Genomic DNA, 22,586 nt, shown 5'->3' on the forward strand with positions numbered 1-22,586 from the left:
TTTGAAAAACAAATTGGTGACAGAACAATTTAAATATTTCATGAAAGATTTTTCTCCCTCAGCTTATCGTAGTAAATGTTATCAAGGTAAGACCTTTTATATTCTTATAAAAGAAATATTACCATGCTAATCATTTTAGCATATATCTATTATAATAAATTAATTGTATGCAGCTATTAAAATGAGCCCCGTTAAGTATGTGCTGGCATTTCAACAGAGGAAACACAGTCCTCTTGCTATCTCTGCGATGGAGGTTGGTGACAGAGGTTTTTATCACTCTTTATTGTACTGGCAAGAAACTGGTAGGTGAGAACAAAGTAAGTTATTGAAATAACTTGCATTAAGAGGCCTATGATTTCAATCTTGTTTTGTGCCTTTTACCATATTAGTACTCTCTTTAAGGAACAGAATCGTAATAACTAGTGAACACATTTAGAAAAATAAATCTTAAAAATATTTAGAAAAGCACACAATAAATTTTAAATTATAAAATGCATCACTAAAATGTACACTCAAACTTTGAACTACAAAAGTATACTTTAAGATTAATACTACTAACACATCATTAACACCTTTAGAAAAGAAAAATTTTCTTACCTATAATTCTTATTTACTAAAGATACCTGCTGAAATAGTCATTATTTTAGACATTCAATTACTTTGGTAGAAGACAGGAAATTTGCTAAGCTCAAAGTTCTGAGCTAATGACCCACCATTAGGTAATTATACTTTCCACCTGTGAATGTTACAATACTTCTTAATAGAAAAATATAGTGTAGTATTTATAGCAAACACTATTTAAAATTTCAATGCAAAGAGAACAGGACTGACTAGTGATCAATTTCAACATCATTACTGATCAAGATTGCAAGAAATAACTTTTCCCCTCTATGAAAACCTGCTGAAATAGATCTTTCTGATGTATTTCTACAGGACAAGCTTTTCCCTCTAAAGACTAAAATGACCCTATTTGCATTTTTCTGCAGGTCTTAGGAGCAATCCATACAAAATTTTTGTTTTGTTTTGCAGACGGAGTTTCGTTCTTGTTGCCCAGGCTGGAGTGCAATGGCATGATCTTGGCTCACTGCAACCTCCACCTCCCAGGTTCAAGCGATTCTCCTGTCTCAGCCTCCCAAGTAGCTGGGATTACAGGCGCATGCCACCATGCCTGGCTAATTTTTGTATTTTTAGTAGACACGGGGTTTCATCATATTGGTCAGGCTGGTCTCCAACTCCTGACCTCAGGGGATCCACCCGCCTCGGACTTCCAAAGTGCTGGGATTACAGGCATGAGCCACCGAGCCCAGCCAATCCATACAAAATTTAACATTCTGGCTCACTTATAGTAGTATGTTCCTTTGAGGTTTCATTCACACTATAAACATACCATGGGGTGAGGGGAAGAACTGTAAGGGGAAAAATACTCAGATTCATTTCAGCTAGGCCACATTCTTTCTTTCTGATGACATTTAAAAGCCAAAAATGTCAATGCTGATGTTAGAAATGTAATCTTTAAGAATATTTGTCAGCATACTAAAAAAGTTGAAAAGAGGCTGTAAAGCAACCAGTAGTAAAGTCAGCCAGTAATCATGACCTTCCACTTAGCCCAGGCGTGGTGGCACATGCCTGTAATCCCAATGCTTTGGGAGGCCAAAATGGGAGGATCGCTTGAGACCAGGAGTTTGAGACCAGCCTGGGCAACATAGTGAGACCTCATCTCTACAAAAAAATTTTTAAAAAATTAGCCAGGCGTGGTTGTACATACCTGAGTCCCAGCTCAGTCTCAGGAGGCTGAGGCAGGAGAATTGCTTGAGCCCAGGACTTTGAGGCTGCAGTGAGCCATGACTGCACACTGCACTCCAGCCCGCTGGCTTGAGCAAAACAGCAAGACCCTGTCTCAAAAAAACAAACAAAAAACAGCAAAATAAAATAAAAAGACCATTCACTGAGACATTCAGGGACTAAATTTAATATAGTAATCATCAGACTAAGACATAACAGTAAAACATCTACTCCACCATTTCTGATCATTTGTTCTGAGAATTATCAATATATTTATATGTGGAAAGGATGCCTGAGCAAAACATTTACCAGGTTGTACATATTTCAGGGATTGTACTAAGTGTTCCAGTCCAAAGTTAAAAAAGACTGTCTCTCCTCTCAAGGAGTTCACTGTGAAGAAAACACAATGAAGCAAATGTTTACATTATGAAAAGGTTTAGAAAAGACATCTTTGTTCAGAGACCTAAGCTACTATGAAAGGGAAAGAGGCAAGGAAGCAGTGAAGATACTACAGTGAACTTGGTTTTGCAAAAAGAGCAAGAATTAGCAAAGCAGAGTAAGGAGATCCAAGGCAGAGAAAAAGCAAAGAAGTATGAAACAGAGAAAGTATGAAAAAGCAAAGAAGTATGAAACAAGACGACAATATGAGAATTGGTGGTCTCATATCACTGAAATGTCAGGCACAAAGCAAAGTAGTCCAAGATGAAACTGAAAACATACAAGAGCCTCTTCAGGGAAGGTCTTGATTGCCATGCTAAAGTGTTCATGCTAAGAACTTTAATGCTAATAGGAAAGTATGACCAAATTTGTGCATCAGAAAGACAAAGGTCTGTATTGGTAGAAGACAAGCTGAGAGTCCAGTTAAGAGACAGTTAATGACTTTCTCAATTAAAACAGTAACAGTGTCAATGGAGAAAAGGTTGGTTTAGGGAGATGAGAACAAGTTAAAACCAAAAGAATGTAAGTATACACTTGATAAAGGTAAATGTGGAGAACAAATATGACCCCCTCAAATGCCTGCCCTAGGTGGTAAGAGATTATTCATGATATGGAATTCGAAGAAGGGAGAAAGCATTCTTTGAGGGAAAAATAAATTCAGTTTTGGACATATTGGATTTGTGGTGCTTACAGAACATTCATATGGAAATATTTACCACTCAGACCTGCCTCTTGTGTATCTCATCCTTATACACAATTCCAACCACAACTTCTATTTATTTATTTATTTTTTTAAACAAGGTCTCACTCTGTTGCCCAAGCTGGAGTGCAGTGGTACGATCACGGCTCACTGTAACCTTCACATCCCAGGCTCCAGTGATCCTCTCATCACCATCTCCTGAGTAACTGGGATTACAGTCACACCACAACACTTGGCTAATTTTTATACTTTTTTGTAGAGATGGGGTTTCACCATGTTGCGCAGGCTGGTCTCGAACTCTTGAGCCCAAGTGACCCACCTGTCTTGGCCTCCCAAAGTGCTGGGGTTACAGGTGTGAGCTATCACACCTGGCCACCAACCATCACTTCTCTTCATATAACTTCAAAATCAACATCCAGAGAATGACTCCTCCATTTTTAATACAATTTGTTATTTTTCAAACAGTTGACAATTCAGTTCAGAAACATCACAGTGTATTAGACTTGGGTCCTAACAGATTATATTATTCAACTACCCCCATCTTGCAGATAGGAAAATCTGAGGCCTAAAAATGCTGAAGATATAAAGCCATTAAGCAATAGAAGGATTAAATGTGTGGGTTCTACTTCAAATTTCCACTGCACTGCCTCAAGCCAATTCCTCTCCTGTGAACCAGGCTCCCTTATGATCATGCCAGGAAAACTGAAAACCTTAACCGATCTCTCTGCCTCTACATGTTTTCCACTCTAAAACATGCTGAGTATCACTGCTAAATTAATCCTACTAAAAGACCAGTTTATACCATTCTTTGCTCTAATGTTATATTGCCCAAACATCATTAGGGCAGTTATTTCTATGAAGTTTGAGCAATAGAACATAGGATTGGGACAGTAAACTGGTATGCTAGATTACTGTCCCAATCGTATGATTGTGTCAGTTGCTGCCTACCCTTCTGCAAAAAGAGGGCCTTAACACTGAAGCTTAGTCCTATCCAGTTTCTTGGCCAATCACAAACAAGGCAGGATGTACACCTGGAACTACAAGCAGAAGCAGAGAAGCAATAGAGGATACTACTGAGTAGTTTAGTCTCTGAAGACAGACTGACAGAATTTAAATTGAGGCTCTCCACTTAACAGGTATGTGCGACCTTGGGCAAATTATTTAACATATCTGTATCTCAGTTGTCTCATCCATAAAATCAGACAGTAACAGCTCATATCTCACAAATATGTGAGAATTAAATGAGTAAATAAATGCAAAACACTTAGAAAAGTGTCTGCCACACTGTATGTGCTCAGTAAATGTTAGTTATTATTGTCATGGGTATGGGTAGAGTATAGAATCAATCTTCTTGCTCAGAATCTGCTTGAGAGTATACAACAAATTTAGTATACCATCTAAATATCTCTACTCCCATGTTTCCACCTCACCCTCAACCCAACAGACATTAATTTTGATTGCTGGTCTATTCTCCTTAGGACCAGTTCTATTTTTTCTAGTATGAAATGATCTGCTAATCTTAGAACACCAGGGTATGATTTGGCCATCTAAAGCTATTATAACAAAGAGCAGAAAAATCATTTTAGATAGACAGAAGAAAGAACTAGGTAAAGACAGAGAGACAAGAAATAAAAAAGACCAAAATATTCATGTGTAAAAATGTGAAGAAAAAAAATAAGACCATCAATGTAGGCAGAAGACTTTAATGACAGTCTAGGACTCTATTTTATTATTTTGGTTTGTTGGTAATATTGAATTATACCCTGGATATTTAATTTATAATCTATAAGCAACAACCCTCAGGAACCAGAGACTGAAAAAAATGGTAGTAACCTCAGAATCACTGGTAGAGATTGGTACAGTTTGTCCTAAATGAAAGACTACACTAAAGTTTCATTTATTTTTCCATCTCACTGGGTCTCAAATTCTCCCTGCTTACCAGATATCAAAGGCAGAAGTCCAAATTGCCAGAAACCACTTGCAATTACATACCAGGAGCAAATATATTAAGTCTATTTTGAAAAGGAAGAACTATTTTACAGTTCCTAAAGATCGGTTTGAGATATTAATGTCTATGGTAGGATGATAGAATCTAGGGGCTACAATCCCGGTCACATTTCAAAAGTTTAAAGAAGGAAACAAGCCCAAAATGAACTCAATAGATCAGTTTGGTTTTTTTTTTAATCTTGCTAAATAAATGAAATGAAGTCTCCCGACAATTTTGAACACATAAGAGCTATAGAGTTATAATTTAGGATTATGACCAGAGCCAATAATTCCTCCAAGTAAGTTCAAAATTTCACAGGAAAATAATGGAATGAACCCTTATATATCTTCAATGGTCACAGGTTCAATGACAGTAAGTATCTCTTAACAGAAATAATATTTTAAAATATAAGATTTATAGAAAAAGGCTGCCATTCTGTTCCTAAGAGTTTACTTACTGATTACATTTATGAAAGATAATTAATGACTTATTGGTTTGAGAATGGCAGAATAAAGTGCTATTTCACCTTGAGAATAGGTCCAGATTCTCTTCTGATACAGCATTTCACAAAAAAAATCCCACAATGCAATATATACATGATATTAGTGGTTTAATTGATTATGAAATCAGTTGACTATAGTCCCTGTAAAAAATGTGGATTCAGTGTCTACACTTCTAATTCCCTTATTCTGTAATTGCTTTGGTGCTATAAACCATGTTTTATTCATGTTTCCAACACCTGACACAGAATCTTGCACACATAAAAAGTAGGGTATCAATGTTCAGTGACAAAGAATATATGGGAAGGTTATCTATATCATACTGTGAATGAGCCAGGTAGTTACTACTGGTGCTAAGTATAAAGCTCATTAAATTAGGGGGATTTAATAAAGTATAATACACACATTAACATCTGTAAAACACATTTTACATATTTCTAACATCTTCAAAACAAAGATATTTTCAACTCGATTTCACAGAAAAAGAAACTGAAGTAACTGTACCTTAAATAAAGTTAGTGAGGCAGCTGGGTCCTTTAACTCTAATATTTTGACTGTCAATGTCTTTCCCATTGTACTTTGCTTAGAACAAACATGGATGTCACTCAGAGAACTAAATCAACTTTTAAAATCTCTTCAAATTGTGGCTTTTAGGATATTTGATTCAACAATAAAATAGGCAACCAGTTAAGTAGCCTAGTTTAGCAAACTTGAGTTATTATGTATTTACCACAGATTCTTACACTCTCAAGATCTGTTAGAGGAAATTATCATTCTATTCTCAACTTTTTGTCAAGAAAAAGAAACTTACAAAACTCAAACCTTTACTTCTATTTTGTTATAATTCATCCATCCAGGTAGATATATAAGAAAACAGAGGAGGGGAGAAATGGAGGTAAGGGAGAAACAGAAAAGAACAATTTCATGACTGAGTTTGACTCTGCCTGTTTCATGTCTTCACTCAAATGTCATCTCTCAGTGAGGCCTCACTAAATTAAAAATGGCAGCCTTCCATCACCTACCCCATACTCCTTTATCACCCTTCTCTGATTCATATTTCTCCATAGTATTGATCATCATCTAACATATTATATGTTTTATTTACTTTTATTGCCTTTCACAAATATAATGTAAGTTCCATAAGAGCAGAGATTACAGTCTATATTTCTAGCAACTAGAACAATGCCAGGCACAAAGTAGATGCTCAATAAATATTTGCTGAATAAATACATGATGCCCAAAGAGGCAAAGTGTTTTGCCAAAATGTGACAAAAATAGGGCAAGAATCTGAGCCTCTGTAGTTTAATAATTATTTTTCTAAGAATGATGATGGACTCAAACTGAACCAATCACATATTTTATTCAACAGTAACCAAAAAGCACATATGCATGAAATGGCTATCTGACCAGATGAATAAACTAGAATAAAATGATGGTAAGGAGGGATTAGACTCAAACTAAAACTCATTAGCACCAAACTGAAAATTCAACTAATTGCTTACAATAAGCAAACTTTGTACTGACTGCCAAGTGTTTTATTTGAACCTTTTTTTAAAAATGAATTTACTGGGAAAGAACTTTAAGAGTTCATACTTTAAGAAAATGAATTTGATACATACTATAAAAAATAAAAGTCTATGTAAGACCACAAAGCAGTACAGTCATTCCCTGGTATTGGTAGGGGATTGGTTACAGAACCTGCCCCCACCCCACAGGTCGCCCCTACCTCCCCAAACCTCCACCAGGAATAACAAAATCCTCAGATGCTCAGATCATTTATACAATGTAAATGCTATGTAAATAGTTGTTATACTGTATTGTTTTTTTATTTGTATTTTTTATTGTTATATTGTTATTTGTTATTGTTTTTCCCCCCAAATATTTTCAATCCATGGTTGGCTGAATCTGCAGACACAAAACCCAAGGATATGAAGGATTGACTGTACTCCTACATTACTATATTAACAATGTGGTTTATCCTGTTTTTGACCTATGGCCAAGGTAAGGTGAATATCTGTAAATGAACTAATGTTAAAAATGGAAAAAGTTATTGTTTCTGGATAAACTTTTAAAAACTGGGTAGAGAGAGGAGATAACAAAAATTCCTAGAGACAAATAAGAAGAAAAAAAAAACTAGTATATCACTAAGTCCACTACTAAGAAACAAACTACTTGCGGAGATTTTGGAAAACCTTTCACTTAAAACATAAATTAGTTTGGAAATTCAGAACTATTAGATTCAACTCTTTTGATAATTAATTGCAAGAAACACGTCATATAATATGTGGTCATCTAAACCGGCTTTAACTGGTCATCTAAACTGGCCTGCCTATCCTTATGGCTATTAAGATCACAAAAGGCATTTTGCTAGTCTTTAAAATTTAAGAAATTAGTATAGTAACCTTTTCATTGTGCTGCAAGAAAAAAATGCAAGGTATACTAACTAGATATAGCACTGTCTGCAGCCAAGTAACAAGGCTTCCATATAACAATGAGAGCAATGTTCCCATTTATAAAATAAAATCTACACCCTTTATTCATTAGCAAATAATTCCTGAGGCACTTAAACAATATAATTTTTATTAAAAGGATAATAGTATAAAAAGTGTTTAGATCTATATTCAATGTAACTAAAATAAACACATGACAAATTTAAAATATATAAAGGAAAGAAATACATGCATTACTGGTTACCATATGCATGTTTTTTAACATGTTACCTTTACCCAAAGGAGCTACATTAATGGCTAAGTAGACATTACATCTTAGACGCACAAATACGTAACTTTAAAACTGGCTCTTAAGGTCTGCAAGTAGTATTGCCAATTCTTTACACCTAAGAACTCACAATTAAGGTAATATTAATAATAATCCCAATAGGACAGAGTATCTAATAATGTTTAATGGGCTTAGTAATGGCCAAATTTAAAATCTACTAATAGGCAGCTACACAAAATCTGTAGTGAATTCTAAGAAATCTCTTGGAGTTCTTAAAATAAACACTAAACAAATTTTAAATAATATAAAAATAGACATCATAAAATAGACATTAATAAATTTTGAGAACATAAAACCAAGCGATTAAATTAATTTTTAAAAAATCAAAATGCAAGAATCGGTATTGTTAAAAAATTACAGAATTAATACTGGTTAATAGATTTTATATGTCAGTAAAAATAACTGCAATTTTGGAACTTAATTGTGGAGACCTGTTGTTCCAAGGATATGAAAGTAGCCATGGTTTCCTAACAACTAAAGTTTTTATATTCCTTGGACTGCATTCATGCTAGAGAAAGATTTAAAGGCAGCAGCCAAAATGACTAAACTTCAACTTGGATGCTGAAGCAGTGGTTTGATGGGCTTTTCTTGGTCTGGTCATAATTGACTCATAAGCTTAAGATCATAAGCCAAAGCCCCCAGTGGGAAGTATGCTCAATTTGGTGGGCCTTAAAGCCATCTCTGGCCAAACAACATCAGCCTTATGGGAGGCCAGCCATGTAGAAAGGGAGTCTCCCCAAGATCTGATTCCTTGAGGCCACAACCTAAGAGCAGGTCCCACAGTCAAATTATTCACATTCCTTGGAAAGAGAGAACAGGCATCAGTTGTGTCCATCGAAGGGGGACACTGTCCAGGTATACCCTGGATATTTTTTGAAATCTCTGGGCTGCTTCTGCATCTGAAAAATAAGAAAAATAGCACAATGACAGACAACGAATGAGGAAAAAGACAATTATCTGGCCTAAAACTTAAGACGTATAAGAAATTAAGAAAGCAGACAAATAGACAAAAGACAAACAGCCATATAATTTGGAATCTATTATTCTGAAGGCAAGTACAGCAGAGAAAAACAAAAATTATTGTAAGCAAAGAAAAGACCATAGCAACAAACGTTATTTTTAGACAGCGCAAACTGGAGAAAAAAAAATATGTTAAGATATGTCAACCTGACACAAAGATAAGGTGGAATAAGAATCTAGTCCCATTTGAAAGCTGAAAAGAGCTGAATAATGAGAGCTAGTGTCATGAACTTGGCTGCTCAACTGCCTTTGTGTAAGAAAACATCTCAGAACTTTGAACTTAGGAAATTCCAACTTGTCTTGCACCAGGTCACGAGCTCCATAGAGCAGGAACCTATTTCAACAAGCAGCTTTAAAAAAAAAAAAACAACAACAAAATACTTTAATACTTTTCATTCGTATTAATGATACATTTAAAAATGCAATAGTGCTAAAATCCATCAAAGTAAAATGCACTGAATAAAAATTAAACTTACTCAGAAAGGTGCTCAGAAGTTGGGATACAAACAGAAACTGAAATTAGAAGAAAAGTTTTACATTTACAACAGCATATGAAATATGATGAGTGAGAATAATGATTTAGTAAAGAGACCATATTGTGGATGACCAAAAATACCGGAATAAAAGTCAAAAATCTAAAGTAGCACAGTTACATATACGTACCTTTCTGCATTACAACTTGGCAAGTATGAGTTTTATGTTGACTTAAGTGTGTAGCCATATTATCTAAGCCAGAAACATCACTTAGGAAATCACAATTAAGGCACACTAGAGTAATGCCCCTAAAAAAAAAAAGCATTAAAAAAAGATTTTTATCTTTTATGAAAATCCACTTATAAGTTTGATGATTATTTTTCCATAATTTGCTTTTTGTGCCATACATAACTATAACTTCCCATTTTTGTTATATAAATTTGACAGAAACTGAAATTATTCTCTGGAAAATGACATAGCCATGTCCAAATTATGCTACCATTTATTTACAGAAAGTATTTATTTTATACTTTTACCTGTCATACCAATTGTTAAAAGTTAGGAGTCAGAAGACCTAGAGTCAGTCTTGGCTCCACAACCAACTTGTGTAACTTAGGCAAGTCACATTCTATTTGTCCTCCCACGCATCTGCAAAGTGAAGATAGCGTATTCATTCACTTGATATTTACTGGAGCTATTTTTATATATACTGTACTAATAGGTATTGTGAATATAATGGTGAAAAAAATAGCACTGTCTATGCTCGAATGGAGCTTACTTAGAATCTGGTGTTTTATTCAGTTGGAGATAAAATCAGAAGAAAAATGGGAAGGCTTTAAAAACAGATCACGTTTTAGCCACCATCGATTGTACATTCTGTGTCAAGAGTTTTCCCATTTATTATTTCATCTGATTCTCACTACAACCATCAAGGTTGGTATTATTCTTACTTAACACTGAACTAGCTAAACTAGTTAATAAAATACTAAAATCTGCAAACTTGAGTTCCTCATCATCTCAGCACTGTGAACTAGGGAGTCTCACTCTGTCACCCAGGCGGGAGTGCAGTGGCTTGATCTCAGCTCACTGCAACCTCCACCTCCTGGGTTCAAGCGATTCTCCTGCCTCAGGCCCCTGAGTAGCTGGGACTACAGGCTCATGCTACCACACCTGGCTAATTTTTGTATTTTTAGTAGAGACGGGGTTTCACCATGTTGGTCAGGCTGGTCTCGAACTCCTGACCTTGTGATCAGCCCGCCTCGGCCTCCCAGTGCTGGGATTACAGGCGTGAGCCACCGCGCCCGGCCTGAGTGCTGTAGTTCTTAAATGAAATGTGTAATTATTATAAATTTTTAAAGAGGTTAGGAAACAATTCCCTAGTTATCAATACTTTATTTTTGAGTACAGGAAGAGTTTTTGTCCTCACTGGATCTAGTTGTTTAGCATTTGCTATTTGAAGTATTTGAATATACTTGACATAAAGTACATTAAGATTCTAATTTAAAATGCATTTAGACTTGCGTGATTTTTAGCTGAAAGGTGTTTTAAAATATTAAGCCTGTAAAAATACTAAAATGCTTCAGATAACTTAGCCACTATATGTTTAATTTCTTATAAGAGTTAAGCACTTGGGAGTTTGTTACACCAAGCATTTGAAGTGCTATTTAAAAGAAAATCAATTATGTTAAATGTACAAATGCTGTTAAGTTGCCTAAAGTAATCTGAATTGTAAACAGAACTCTTGAAAAAAATTTAGTCTATTGAACTAGAATGCCCCGTGCCTCTTCTACCAGTAGAAACAATACCCATCCTTTAAAGCCAAGTAGGCCTAATACCTATCCAGATCACTACAAGAACTGTAATATTTTTCCTCTCTGAAATAAGTCTCATTGCACTTATTAAAACTCATAGTTATTTATGTTCACACCTTAACTCCCACCCAATAAACTATACTGCACATTCCCTGAAGGCTGGTTCCAACACTGCTTCATCACTGTCATCTTTACAGGACCTGCTACTTCATGTGCAAGACAGATACGTAATAAATAGTTACGGAATGAATAGTCTATTTCAATAAGAATAATTACATTAATCATTGTCATATAGAATTATAAATATGCTAAGCTCTATTCACAGAAATTGAACAATTTTCAATTTGAGACTAGCCAGGTTTAGTGAAAAAACATCCCAGATCTTTAAAACCACATAGTTCATTGAGAAACTAAACACACAACTGAGCTTGACAACAATGAGGTAAAAACTGAATTAAACTCTCATTCTTAGAATGCAATAAAACCATATTCACTCTTGTAACTGTTTTTAGTAAAGGTAACATCTAATGTAGCTTAATTATTTCCCTAGATTCAGTAAATATTTTAAAAGTAGTACTAACATTTTAAAAATTGAATATTTTCTCTCCCTGTGAGCTACTAGTCTAACATCACAGATGGGACCTATTTTCCACGTACATCATTTTCAATATATACATTAATTTATTGAACAAATATTTACTGAGTGCCTACTATGTGCCAGGCACAGACAAAAAAACCAAACCACACACAATATAGTGAGAGAACACAGGCAATAAGCAAGTAAAATAAAAGTATGTTAGATGATCTAGAGAAAAGTAAAACATAAACAGGAGATAGGGAATGCTGGGATAAAGCAAAGGGAAGAGGATACAGTTTTAAATTTTGTAGTCAAGGAAAGACTCACTCAATCAAAGTAGAGGCCTAAAGGAGACAAAAGAGCTAACCATACAATATCTGGGGGAAAGCAAACTAGGCATAGGAAATAATAAATGCAAAGGTCCTGAGACATACTATCCCCTCTTCTACATTTTCCACTAATCAAAAGCATCAAAATAAGTATTGGCTAAACTTATCTCTACAGATCAGCTTGGTGGAACAAAGACACTGACATTTCAAGGAGCAATGGCAACATAAAATAAAGAAAGTTCAAGAAATCAGAAGAATATGAAACAATAGTGCTCAGTGGATTCTAAGTGTGTGGTATAACCAAAGATAACTATCAATGCCTTTAGAAAATTTTATCAACAGTTCTTTCTGTATAGTAAAATTGTATAATTCTCTTTATTTTCAAAAGAAAATATTAGAATTATAAAAATCATACACTGATTTCAAGAATTCCAGTGGTTAAAGGAAATTTACTTCAAAACTAAAAAAGTGTTCATTCCTTTACGAGATAGCTTAGTTATCTTTATAATATTCAAATATTGTTGGAGAGCCTTATTTTTGTTCTCATTGTACAATGCAAACGCATCAAGGTTTCCTCTGGACACCACCTTTCCACCGAAATAAATTCAGCAAGAGAACAATGGCTAATCATACTTCTGGTCTAAGAATACAATGAACACAACTCTCTAATGTCCAGTAGCAATCATTTACATTTTCAAATTAGGTACCCTAATATCAGGTTTAAAAAAAGTTATAGCAAACCACAATGAGATACCACTTTATACCCATTAGGGTGACTATAATCAAAAAGAGATAATAAAAAGTGCTGGCAAATATGTGGAGAAATTGGAACACTCAAACACTGCTGGTGGGAATGTAAAATAGTGGAGCTACTTTGGAAAACAGTCTGGTGCTTCCTCAAAGGCTCAGCATGGAGTTATCAAACAGACCAGCAATCCCAATCATAAGTATATACTAAAGAGAAATAAAAATACATGTCCATACAAAAACATGCACACACATGTTCACAGCAGTATTATTCATAAGGGCCTCAAAATGAAAACAATCTAAATAAATAAACTATGATGTATCTTTACAATGGGTTATGCAGCAATTTTTAACAATGAAATACTGATACATGCTACAACATAGATGAATTTTGAAAACATTATGCTAAATGAAAGAAGCCACAGAGGACCACATCATGTATCATTTTTTATATGAAATGTCCAGAATGGGCAAATATTACACAGACAGAAAGTAGACTAGTTGTTGTTTAGGGATGGGGAGAGCTGGAGAGAAATGGGGATGACCACTAATGGGTACAGGGTTTCTTTCTGGAGTGATAAAAATGTACCAAAACTAACTGGTGATTGCTGCAGAACTCTGTGAATATCCTAAAACCTATAAACACATAAATTGTATGGTATGCTAATTCTACCTCAATAAAGCTGTTGTGTTAAAAAAAATTTAAGTCATTACAATTTTTCAATAGAAAGAGTAAAAAAAGATCAACTAGTTACCTGAGATTTTCTGAATGCTTCTTAAAAATACAGAACCTTTTGCTTGGACGGTTACTATGAAAGCTGGAGAAACAAAAGAGAGAGTAAAAATTTTATTATACAATAAGTCACATTAATTTATAACTATATTTCAAGTCCATACTTAAGTTTCTAGTTTTTAAATAAAAGATTATAATGTAAATAATAAAATAATGCCTGTCACTTCCATTTAATTCAATATTTTATCTAATATTCTATTTTACCTATTATATTCTAATGACACTATTTTCCTAGGCATATTCTTAGATGGTTAGCACTGTACCGTACCATTATATTAAAAAAGGAAATACTGAGAATTAAGAAAATGTAAAGAGCATCAAATTACATATTTTGATTTACTGAGTTGAAAACAATTCTAAATTTTTGTTAATAACACGTGTGCTATAATATGAACAGTTATTAATAGTAATTCTTTTTTATTACTCTCCAATTTTAACATGTTTATGTAGGGGGAGTGGGGTAGGATCCAAATGATCTGGGAAGTAAACAGAACTTGAGCTAAATGCCACTGTTTACCATCTGTAAATTCAAACATTGACAGTGTTCCTTGTAATTACTAGTAGACTTTTTTTCTTCTTAAGAGATGGATCTCACTATGTTGCCCAGTTGGAATCAAACTCCTGGGCTCAAGTGATCTTTCTGCCTCAGTCTCCTGGGTAGCTGAAACTACAGAGGGAGGCCACCGAACCTGGCTTTCTAGTAGAGGGTTTTTTATTAAAAAAAAAAAAAAAAAAAAAAAAAAAGGAACTCATGAGTTAAAACAATGTTTCCTCTAAGCACAGAAAAGAAAACTAACCCAATTTTGTAGCCCATGATAATAGCTTCTATATACCCTTTTTAATTCCAGTAAGGAAAGTTTCCTGTACTAGAAAGCCAGTATTAGACCAAAAGCGTAAATATCACCTAACAGCTTACAGTTGTCCCTCCTCACCACCGTTAACCACATTTCACTTTCTGTGGCTTCTGTTACCCACATACAGCACAATAAGATATTTTAACAGAGACAGACTACATTCATATAATTTTTATTACAGTATATTGTTATTATAATTGTTCTATTGTTGTTAATTATCTTACTGTGTGTAATTTATAAATAAACCTTTATTATACATAGTATGTATAGGAAAAAAAAAGTATAGTACACATAGAGCTTAACACCATCCACAGTTTCAGGCGTTCACTGGGGGGTCTTGGAATATATACCCCAGCAGATAAGGGGGACTACTGTATTTCAAAATATAGTCTTCCCCCACCAACAACCCCATCCCCCGTGACAACCCCTCAACCTACAAAGGGCAGAGGAGCTCAGGAATTTGCTTTAAGAAGCATTTTCAGTGATTCACACACACGCTAAAGGTTAAGAAACAGCAGCCAACACACCTGGGTCAATGCTTACTCTCAGATACAAGGTAATTGTCCCCAGCACCACATGTATGTATAGGAAAAAAAAGGAAAAAATATATATATATATACATATATTCCTACCCATCTATCTGCAGCTTTCCTTCATGCAATCACAGACTCTGTATGTGTCACTAGCTATAATCCCCAGAAAATATCCTCAGATTTCTAATAGTCATTTCTTCAACCTAGGAGTAATTACTATTAGAGTTTACAAATTTAAGATGGTATCACAAAAACAAAGTTTTGTTAGAAGAGTACATTGGGAAGTTGGGAAGCTCTGAAATTATATGCAAAAACTTGTATACACAACTATATTTCCTCAGAGAAATAAGTCCAAGATTTTGTTTGATTACTAAAACATGTGAACCAAAATAAGTTATTTTTAAACGAGATTTAAAAGCTCTTTATTCTTTCTCTTCAAACAAGCAGGCTATTTTTGGTTTATTTATCTATTAAATATAAGAGGAGAGAAAATCTTATAGTATAGGGTCTTTTGATAGCCTCTGCATCTGTCTACAACTTATACCATATCATAATGTTGACCATTTTAAATTTTTAGTTACCTGAATTGTTTTGGAGTTTCTCATCTATAAAAAGGGATTTCTACCACCTGTTTGATTTCTCTGTATTTAATTCCATACTTATAGTTTTGTGTATCACAGGAAGGGAAAAGTGAATTCACAGCTCACACATAAAAAGGAAAAAAAATACTACCCTTCTTCCTATTAGCTCTCCATAAAGGTAATAGCAATATAGAAATAAATCTAAGAAAGGTTTTTTATTACAATATAGTAAAAATATAATGTTAAAACCTAATTTTTTAAAAAAAATCCCTTACCTGATTAGCTGACAGTATATAATTATCAAAACTCATTAAGCAATTCTCTAAAAATAGGTGAATTTTATTGTGTATAAATTATACCTCAAGAAAACTGAGGTCAAAAACCTCCTGTAATCATATTTTCTTCATAATCTTGATTCCATATAAGTAACAACCTTACTTTCTAAGAAACATAAAAGGAACAATTTCCTTAAAAATTTTAAGACATTAGACTAGAGGCCGATGATACAACAACAAAGGCAAGCTGCCTGCCCTAGAGTTTATGGTTGCTTGAGGGGAGTGTTTGGGGGAGAAAGGGGATGGCACAGAATGAATGCCCAATAAATATTTGCTAAATCAATGAATACATATTCATAAATAATTAACACAAGATAAAAGTCAATAGTGACACATACAGAGTTTGTGGTTGCATGAAGGAAAGCTGCAAGACAGATGGGGTAGAAGCCAGCTAACAATTAGGAGTTCACTGCAGTTACAAGATTCTTACTGCTTCACTTCCAGGCAAAGCAAAGAGTAACTGTGAAGATATAGAAGGATTTTCAAGAGAATAAAAGGAGTTGAAGGAGTTGAAAAGTAGTTAGGAATTTGATATGGAAAGGTGTTATATTTTCCAGAAAATCTGAAGTTCATTCTATCAATGTTAGGAAAGGATTTTAGGCCAAAGAATGACCTGACCAGATCTGCCTACAGCAAAAGAAAGGATGAACTGGAAAAAAGGGGGAAAACTGCAGGCAGAAGATATAATAGTCTAACTAGTCCTATGATTATCATTTAGTGTCAATAAATTTCTGTAAAATTTATAATGAAGTCAAGCAGACCTTTTTAAAATTCAGTACTCTGTCGTACCTACTGTGTAAGAAACAAATTTTTATACTAGCTTTCTTTTTCCTTGGAAATTTTTAAAATCATCCCTCAAAGCCTAAGTGAAATTTACAGAAAATCTTCCCTTATTTCTTGTTTAAAGATTTCATCTTTACCTCCTCTGTACTTTCACAGTCATTTGTTTATCACAATAACCTAGGTAAATTTATTTCCCCTTCTAAATTGTGAAAATTACAGTCAAGAACTCCCCCAATCCTAATAATGACAACTTAGAAATTAACAGCTATCATTACTTGAATATCTCTTAAGTGCAAATTGTTATTAAGCACTTTAATACAGTTTTTCTAATAATCACAATAACTTTCTTTTCAAGAAATGCAATCTGAGAGTCAGATTAAGTAACTTGTTCAAAGTTCCACACGTATACAGTGAAGGTTGGATTCAAATCCAGACTTGTTTGATTCTTCATCCCCAGCTTGCCATACTTCTTAGCAAATTGTGTTAAATACCTTCCTAGTAGGTACATAATAAAATACATGAACCTGGTTGAAATAATAAAACTCTGCTACAAAAAAGAGATACTGCTTATGTATGTTAACTTAATTCTATGTAAAGAAAAATGCTTCTTATACATCATTTTGAGGAATAATAGCAACATTATAGAGCAATTTATGTGCATTTTTTTCAGATAATTTCTATTACTACCTAAAAGCTATAAGCCAATAAGGTACAATAATTTAAAGAACTGAACCTAAAAAATGCTCCTTAAAAAAATTAAAAATTACATATTTAATGATGCTTTTCTTTGAAAAGATCTTACTCCAACAATACTCCAACTGCTTCAAGATTTTTGAACACCTTCTTCTGAGATTTTATTTAGGACCTTTTATAATTAAAACAAATAATGACTATCACCTGCAGTTTGTAATGTGCTAGGTGATATGATAAACACAAAGACCCCCTTCTTCTCAGGAAGATAATACAAACACAAATAAATACAATAAAAGGCAAAATAGGGCCAGGCACGGTGGCTCATACCTGTAATCCAGCACTTTGGGAGGCCGAGGCGGGTGGATCACCTGAGGTCAGGAGTTTGAGACCAGCCTGGACAACATGGTGAAAGCCCATCTCTACTAAAAATACAAAAATTAGCCGGGCATGTTGGTGGCACCTGTAATCACAGCTACTTGGGAGGCTGAGGCAGGAGAATTGCGTGAACCTGGGAGGGGGAGGTTGCAGTGAGCCAAGATCTTGCCACTGCACTCCAGCCTGGGTGACAGGTGACAGAGCAAGACTCTGTCTCAAAAAAAAAAAAAAAAAAAAAACAGGCAAAATAGATGAATAGTACACAATTCAAAGAAAGTAATGGCTGTGGTGATCAGACACTTGAAAAAAGAAGGTAAACTGAGAGGAAGGAACAGGGTATTCTGGGAACTAACAAGGAATACCGAATAGTCACTGTAGAAAACAAACATGGGGCCAGGTGCAGAGGGGGTGCTCAGCTATAATCATTGCACTTTAGGAGGCTAGAGTAGGCAGATCACTTAAGCCCAGGAGCCCATGACCAGCCTGGGCAAAATGGAAAAAATCCCATCTCTACAAAAAAAAAAATTATCTGAGCATGGTACTGCATGCCTGTAAGTCCCAGCTACTCAAGACGCTGAGGTGGGAGGATCACCTGAGCCCAGAAGGTTGAGGCTGTAGTGAACTGTGATGGAGCCACTGCACTCCAGCCTGGGTTGGAGTGAGACCCTTTCTCAAAAAAAAAAAAAAAAAAAAAAAGGAAAAAAGAAAGAAAATTAATATGGAAGAAACTATAGTCTGTGGAAGATTAACCAACTTACAGGGATGGATTGGGGCAGGTATGAGACCAAAGGGAAAAAGACCAATTGAGAGGCTACAGAGTTAGTACGGGATAGGAATTAAAGGTTCTCGTGCTTAGGAGAAAATCAGGCTTCTGTATATATAAACCTCAAACTTCTAACAAGAATCAACACTGCAGAGAAGAGTTCGCCATTCAGTGGGATGCACCTAATGCAATGAGGGAAGCAAGGGTACCACTGAGGTTGAGAAAAAGACAAAAAGACCTACCAAACCCTAAGAGTGGCAATGGAAGCTTTTAGTTTCATATGACACTAAGAGCTGTGTGTGATGACAATGAACAAGAATTTCTTTTATATTGCAAACCAATTAGAAGAGTATATTTTGAATGTTCCCATCACAAAGAAATGATAATTGTAGCTGGGCATGGTGGCACACACCTATATGGCTACTCAGGAGGCTAACACAGGAGGATCACTTCAGCCCAGGAGTTTGGGGTTGCAGTGAGCTTTGACTGCAAGACCTAGCACTCTGGGGTGACAGAGTGAGATCCCATCTCACAAAAAAAGAAAAAGAAGAAGAAATGAAGAAATGATAAAATTGGAAGTGATGGATATCCCTGGGTTTATTACATATTGTATGCTTGTAAAAAATATCACATGTACTCCACAAATATGAAGTAGTCTCTATAAAAATTTTTAAATTAATTAATTTCACATGGCTGCCAGGAACATTAAACCAATTAAGTTTTAAAAAGTGAGTGACAACAATGTCAAATACTCTAAAGAAGTCACAGAGGAGTAAGAATGAAAAACAGGGAGTAAATATGGTGATATGTTCATAACAGATAATCTTTAAAACAGGAATGTTAGTTGGTAGGTGGGGGCAATACTCAAAAGGTAAAGAAATGAATCACAATAAAGCTGGTAGCAAACACTTTTTACAAATGTTAATGGTAAAAAGGAAGACAAGAAATAAGGAAAACAGGCAGTTGGGACAAACTGTCCTCTTACAAAAAATTTTTTAAATACCTGAAAATGTTTGTAAGCAGAAGGAACCATACAGAGACAAAGAGATGAAGATCCAAGTTAACTGAATATGGTCATGGTGAACTGGGGGAGAAAGGACAGTTAATGGGGAAGTGAGACATGTTAGATTTTTAAGATTAATGTCTGATTGAAGGTAACAGAAAAAATATGTGGGGTTGAAAAGAGTTAATTTTAGGAAAAATAAAAAGGATGACCTACAATTGACTAATTAATAGGCCAAGTTAACAACTGAGAAACTAAAATAAAATCTTTAGGGTACTGAAGAAGGATTAAACAAATGTTGCAGGTAAAAATAGAGAGATCTTTTTTAAAAAAATAAGACCTAATCAGAATTAAAGTTTTTGAAATCAGAGTTGATTAAATCAAGGACCATTTGATAGTCTAGAAGTGAGCACAGAGAAAGTTCAAAAGAGAAGAGGTTCAAATCTTACCTCGGCCTTTATGCCAGTGAGCATGACTAAAGATGTAAAGGATTCTAGGACAAAAAGCCACAATCAAAACAGATGATCCTGAGAGTAAGGTTGACTACAAAATTAAGATGGGTGCTACTAGGCTGGAAAAAGGATTCAAAGCCCTGAACATCATGGGGTAATGGAAATCCAAAAGGAATGAACAGTTTATAGGAAGAGATTTAAATAGTACTGTAGTTTCAAGAAAAAAAAAAGACAGTATATGAACTTAAAAGTTGATGTGAAATGCTGGCACTAAAGAAGCAAGATACCATGAGGTCAGGCCAATCATGAAGACATGGAAAAACCGAGAAGTGCCGAAGCCACCAAGAAAGGTAGAAGAATCCTTGAAAGCAGTAGTTGATAATGACCAGCAAGTAACAGAGAAGTCATGTGTAATCTGCAAGAAAGTCACTTATAATACATTAATTCTAATTTTAAACAAAAATTGAACAAACTTACTTTGAATAAGCAAACTCTCAGGTTTATATCTAAACAACTTTTGCCTACTTAAAAAAAATACAAACCCATTCTGAAGGAATAAAGTATTCCCCTAATGAGATCTAAAAATGAAAATAATGCAGACTCTGAAGGCTTTTCCTAACATAGTGTAAATAGTAAGTACTCAAATAATCTAAGTTGAATGAATTAATGAAAAAGAATTCCAAAAGTGGCATCATGGTGGAATGGTGTCTCATTTTCACTGAATGGATGCAAGTATAGATGGCCTGACAGATGGATAAAAAGACAGCTGGAATACAGAAAGAGAAACAGACTCCACTGAAAATCTTAAAGTCTCTCAAAGTGACTGCTTTAAAGAGGATGACGCCACTCCAGCCTGGGCGACAGAGCGAGACTCCGTCTCAAAAAAAAAACAAACAAACAAAAAAATGGAGCATGACGCTCATGAGATTACAAGTATTTATTTAGTAAATATATTTAAAAATTTAAAATTCTGTTGGAAAATAACCATTATTGAAACACCAATGGGGCAATAAAAAGTTCCATGGAAAAACTATTTCCCAGCCGGGTGCAATGACTCATGCTTGTAATCCCAGCACTTTGGGAGGCCAAGGCGGGCAGATCACTTGAGGTCAGCAGTTTGAGACCAGTCTGGACAACATGGTGAAACCCTGTCTCTACTAAAAATCCAAAAATTAGCCAGGCATGGTGGCTCACACCTGTTGTCCCAGCTACTCAGGAGGCTAAGGCAGGAGAATTGCTTGAACCTGGGAGGCAGAGGTTTCAGTGAGCTGATGCCACTGCACTCCAGCCTGGGCAACAGAGCGAGACTCCATCTCAAAAAAATAAAAAAGAAAAACTATTACCCTAACAAACCTATTCTAATTTCATTAGCTTAATTTTTCTTACAATTTTAGTCCCATAATTTCTAGTTACTATGCTGAGAAATAGGACCAGGCAATATCCTAAAAGTTCCTTATTGTTAGATCCTTTTAGCTCCTTGAAGAGAAAAACTGGCTTCTAATAGGATAACTTTGTTTTCGAAACAGAAACTTGCTGAACTATAATTTTAATTGGCAATTTACACATTTAATTCATCTTACCTCATCATATGATTTACATAGGCTTTGCTACAGCTAGTGTTGTATCTGCAAAAACTACAGTGGACGTACGTAGGAAAGTGGTTTGCAAAATCTTTTATTTCGGAACAACACTCAATGCATTTGTGAATGCCCCGACGATACCTTAGGGAGACATAAAAAAATGATAAAAATATATTTTAAAACAAAAATAATAAGGAAGAGCCTTAATAATGTTCTCTTAACTAAAGTATAAGTTTTTATACTTAAGTTTAAATTATATTGTATATCAGGAATAAAAGATTACCTTAAATTCCTCAATGCTGTATTGACTTTACTTTTTTTATTGCTACTAGCCAATGTGCTTTGTTTCTTTTGCATATTAGAGATTTTTGGTTTGTATTTAGATTTACTTCCATTAGGCTTACTTGTATTAGGTTTACTTGCGTTGGATTTGATTGTATTAGGTTTACTTGTATTAGATTTTGCAGGATTTTTAGAAGTTATATTTTTAGTCCTTGGAGGTGAGAGCTGAAGGGTAGAAGCACTTGCACTAATGGAAGGTGTAGGTGAAGCTCCTGATTGCAGAGGTCCAACTGAAGCTCGAATAGTAACCTACAAAAATAAAGAGAAGATTTGCTTTAAGAGATTAATCAGTACATTAATATTAAAATATCATGGTACAAAAATAGTTAAAAATCAAGAATTTTGAAAAAAGCACA

At 34.7% G+C, this 22,586-nt stretch overlaps 1 protein-coding gene across 14 annotated transcripts in view; it reads right to left on the reverse strand.

The window, feature by feature from the left end:
- Window positions 1-22,586, reverse strand: part of ZNF280D (zinc finger protein 280D) — a 102,280-nt gene that overhangs the window by 14,527 nt on the left and 65,167 nt on the right. For 11 of the 14 annotated variants that reach the window (XM_055364012.2, XM_063699014.1, XM_063699012.1 and 8 more), the window contains 5 exons: window positions 22,172-22,479; window positions 21,889-22,029; window positions 13,899-13,961; window positions 9,869-9,987; window positions 9,682-9,718 (listed from right to left, as the gene is read on the reverse strand). In XM_055364012.2, coding sequence (XP_055219987.2) covers window positions 9,682-9,718; window positions 9,869-9,987; window positions 13,899-13,961; window positions 21,889-22,029; window positions 22,172-22,479 — 668 coding nt within the window. Of the gene's footprint in view, window positions 1-1,765; window positions 1,893-7,966; window positions 9,085-9,681; window positions 9,719-9,868; window positions 9,988-13,898; window positions 13,962-21,888; window positions 22,030-22,171; window positions 22,480-22,586 lie in introns of those variants that run through there. The other 3 variants (XR_010131179.1, XM_055364023.2, XM_055364025.2) reach the window with 3 other exon arrangements.

The sequence above is a fragment of the Gorilla gorilla genome, chromosome 16 (assembly GCF_029281585.2).
Source record: "Gorilla gorilla gorilla isolate KB3781 chromosome 16, NHGRI_mGorGor1-v2.1_pri, whole genome shotgun sequence".
Classification (NCBI taxonomy): domain Eukaryota; kingdom Metazoa; phylum Chordata; class Mammalia; order Primates; family Hominidae; genus Gorilla; species Gorilla gorilla.